The sequence below is a fragment of the Chinchilla lanigera genome, unplaced genomic scaffold (genome assembly GCF_000276665.1).
Source record: "Chinchilla lanigera isolate Chin_1 unplaced genomic scaffold, ChiLan1.0 scaffold00018, whole genome shotgun sequence".
In the NCBI taxonomy this organism is placed as follows: Eukaryota; Metazoa; Chordata; class Mammalia; order Rodentia; family Chinchillidae; genus Chinchilla; species Chinchilla lanigera.
Genome location: NW_004955419.1, coordinates 15,151,124 through 15,154,076, shown reverse-complemented (window position 1 = coordinate 15,154,076; position 2,953 = coordinate 15,151,124). Strand labels below are relative to the sequence as shown.

Genomic DNA, 2,953 nt, shown 5'->3' with positions numbered 1-2,953 from the left:
TGGTAGATCAGTACAACAAATAAAAGAGAGCTGGGCATGGTGGTGATCTTAAAAAATTACATTTTTTAAGATCAACTTTACTGAGATAATACATATACAATTAAAAGCCCCCAGGTTTCAGTGTACAGTTCAATGAGGTTTAACAAATATGTACACCTCAATCGAGATATAAAACATATGAATGCACAATTTGGTTTATCCATTCATATTTTTGTTTTGTTTTGGTTTGGTTTGATTTGGCTTGTTTGGTTTGGTTTTGGGTTTTTTTCAGACAGAGTCTCACTGTGAGGTTCAGGCTGTCTTTGAACTCACCGCAATCCTCCTGCCTCAGCCTCTCCATTCCTCTGCTCACAAACTTCTGAGAGTTGTTGTTGCTCAGCTGTCCAGGCTTGTCCTCAAACTTCTTATCCTCCTGCCTCAGCTTCCCGAGTAGCTGGGATTACAGGCCTATAGCACTGCACGTGGTTTTTTTCCTTTTCTTTTTCTTTTCCTGGCTTTTTTCTTATGGAATACTTGTCCTTATAAAGATGCAGAAACTTGTATCAGGTGGAAAATGACTACTTCACATAACTGTTGAGTAAATCTAACAAACATACAAAAATTAAGCAGCAAAGGCGTATGACTCGGACAAAGTCCAGTCTGAATGAATGAAGAATATAAAATATTTTAAAAGGAATTGAATTAAGTTCAAGTTCCCTCAATAAATAGACCCAGACAAATAAACTATGGCCTTGTAGGAAGCAGACGTGCTGTATGGGACAAAGCACTGGACTTGAAAGTTAGAACTGGATCCTAAATCTGAGTCTAATTCGCCTTGTGACCTTCAATAAATCGCTTAACTGTTTTGGGTCTCCGTTTTTTCACCCATAAAATACAGGCCTTGGGGCTTCTCAAATCCCAAAGTGCACTCAAATCACCCGAAGATTTTCACAGCACAGGCTCTGATTCAGTAGGTCTGGAATGAGGCCCCGTGCTCTGCGTGTGTCTTCACCGAGCTTCTGTGAGGACCATGTTTTGAGGAGCAGGGGTTACACGGCCCCCAGGTCCCTTTCCCTAACATTCTCACACTTCATCCTTCAACTTCCTGTTTCAACGACACATGAGGAATAACTTAACCAGGACAACTGTTCTCCTAATTTCTATTCATTCATTGGAAGGAACAGTTAGTGCTTATATGGTCTGATCACTCTTGCATGCCTGTATCTGGTCATCTAGCAACTACTTTGAAGATAACAATATGCAATATAACAACCATTGTCAATTTTCTATTATCTTGTTTTGAAATTGTGTATCATTTTTACTGGTTTTTTTTTTTTTCTCTCTCTTTAAAAGAAAAAAAAAGAATAACTTAAACCTGGCATGGTGGTGCTTGTATGTACATACTCCCAGCACCCTGAGAGGCCGAGGCATAAGGGTGGAAGTTTGAACTCAGCTTGGCAACTTAGCAAGACTTTGTCTCAAAACTTTTAAAAATCAAAGTAAGTTTAAAAATGGTTGGGGCTATAGCTCAATCCAAAGGCCCTGGGTTCAATCCCCTGGACTGGGAAAGAAAAATAATAATTTAGTCAGAACCCTAACAACTGTACCTAGAATACAGTAAAATTAGAGTCCATAAATGTCTCTCCTGAAACCCAGCTAAAAAGACAAGGCAACCAAAATCTTCCCAAAGCCACCTAGGGCAGAGAAAGTGGATCGGGTGGGGCCTTCACTGAAGCTTATTATTTAGAGTTATTTAGCTTATTATTTAGAAGAGCCTAGTTTGCAAATTCATAGAGCAGCCCTCTGAGTTCTAATGCTTCACGGAAACCAATGGCCTCCTTGACACAAAACCTGATCCTAAAGAAAGAAGCAAGTACAACCCATCCACAGCCAGACGTGGGGACAGCTTCTGATCACACATCACAGCCCCTCATGCAGCAGCCTCTAGCTCAGTTAAGAATCTACCTTGAGGTAAAATGACCGACTCATCCCAGGAAACCCCCAATTCAGGGCAAGCCGCGACAGCTGGTCACCCTTCCAGAAGAGCTTGTCATAGCACAATTCAAAGAGCCCCTGATCCGGTTGCTATGGGCGCGGCCTGAGGCTCTGTACATCTAAGAAGTGCCCAGCGGGAGCACACCATGCGCACCCCTGCAAGTTCAACTCATCCTCAAGGACTCAGGCCGGAATCCTGGGAGGAAGAGAAGGCAAGATTGAGCCTCCTGACCAGAAGCAGAGCTAAAGGACCAAGGTGGCCCGGAGAGTAACTGGAGGGAAGGGAATTCTCCATGAGGACCACAGGGTCCCGTGCCTGCGCCGGGGGGAGCGTGTCAGGGAGTAGCTTCACATCCGGGTCAAGGATGACTTTAGCTCTGCTGTCAGCAGACTCGGTGCCCAGGAGCAGAGAGGCAGCTGACACACAGTAACTGAGGAACTACTCCAGAGGTGACACCGCAGGGAGAGCCAGAGACTCCAAAATCTATGTGGAGGAAAAGCCCAATATACTCGGACACTACTGCTGTACCCTCCAGCTAGGGCTGCCACCCCAGGTGCCCAACTGAGCCAGCCAAGACAAAGCCACATCCAACAGTGAAAGGGTGAGACAGGTTTTGGTGTTTGGAGCAGGGTGGAAGTCTTCTCTCTTCCTCCTTGGGTATGTGATCTCAGGCGGGTTAAACTGCCAGCGCTCCAGTTTTAATCCATGGGGTGGAGATCATGTTGTCAGAAATAGAAATGGCAGCCAGGTGTAGTAGCACATGCCTGTAATCCCAGCGCTCTGGCAGGCTGAGGCAGGAGCATCGCCAGTTCAAGCGCAGCCAGGACAACTTGGTGAGATGCTGTCTCAAAATATAATTTAAAAAACTGGCTGGAGGTGCAGCTCAGTGTGAAGGCCCTGGGTTCGGTACTCAGGACTACAAGAAAGAAAAGAAAAGTAGAATGCTGGATGAATGCTAAAGCACTAAGCAAATGTGAG

The 2,953-nt window shown here is 44.9% G+C and overlaps 1 protein-coding gene across 1 annotated transcript in view; it reads right to left on the bottom strand.

Moving 5' to 3' along the window:
- The window catches only part of Susd1 (sushi domain containing 1), a 133,652-nt gene extending 133,297 nt beyond the window's left edge, over window positions 1-355 (bottom strand). Inside the window, exon 1 of the mRNA XM_013513298.1 lies at window positions 313-355. Coding sequence (XP_013368752.1) covers window positions 313-340 — 28 coding nt within the window. The 5' untranslated portion in view covers window positions 341-355. The remainder of the gene's footprint in view (window positions 1-312) is intronic.
- Window positions 356-2,953: the final 2,598 nt, after the last annotated feature.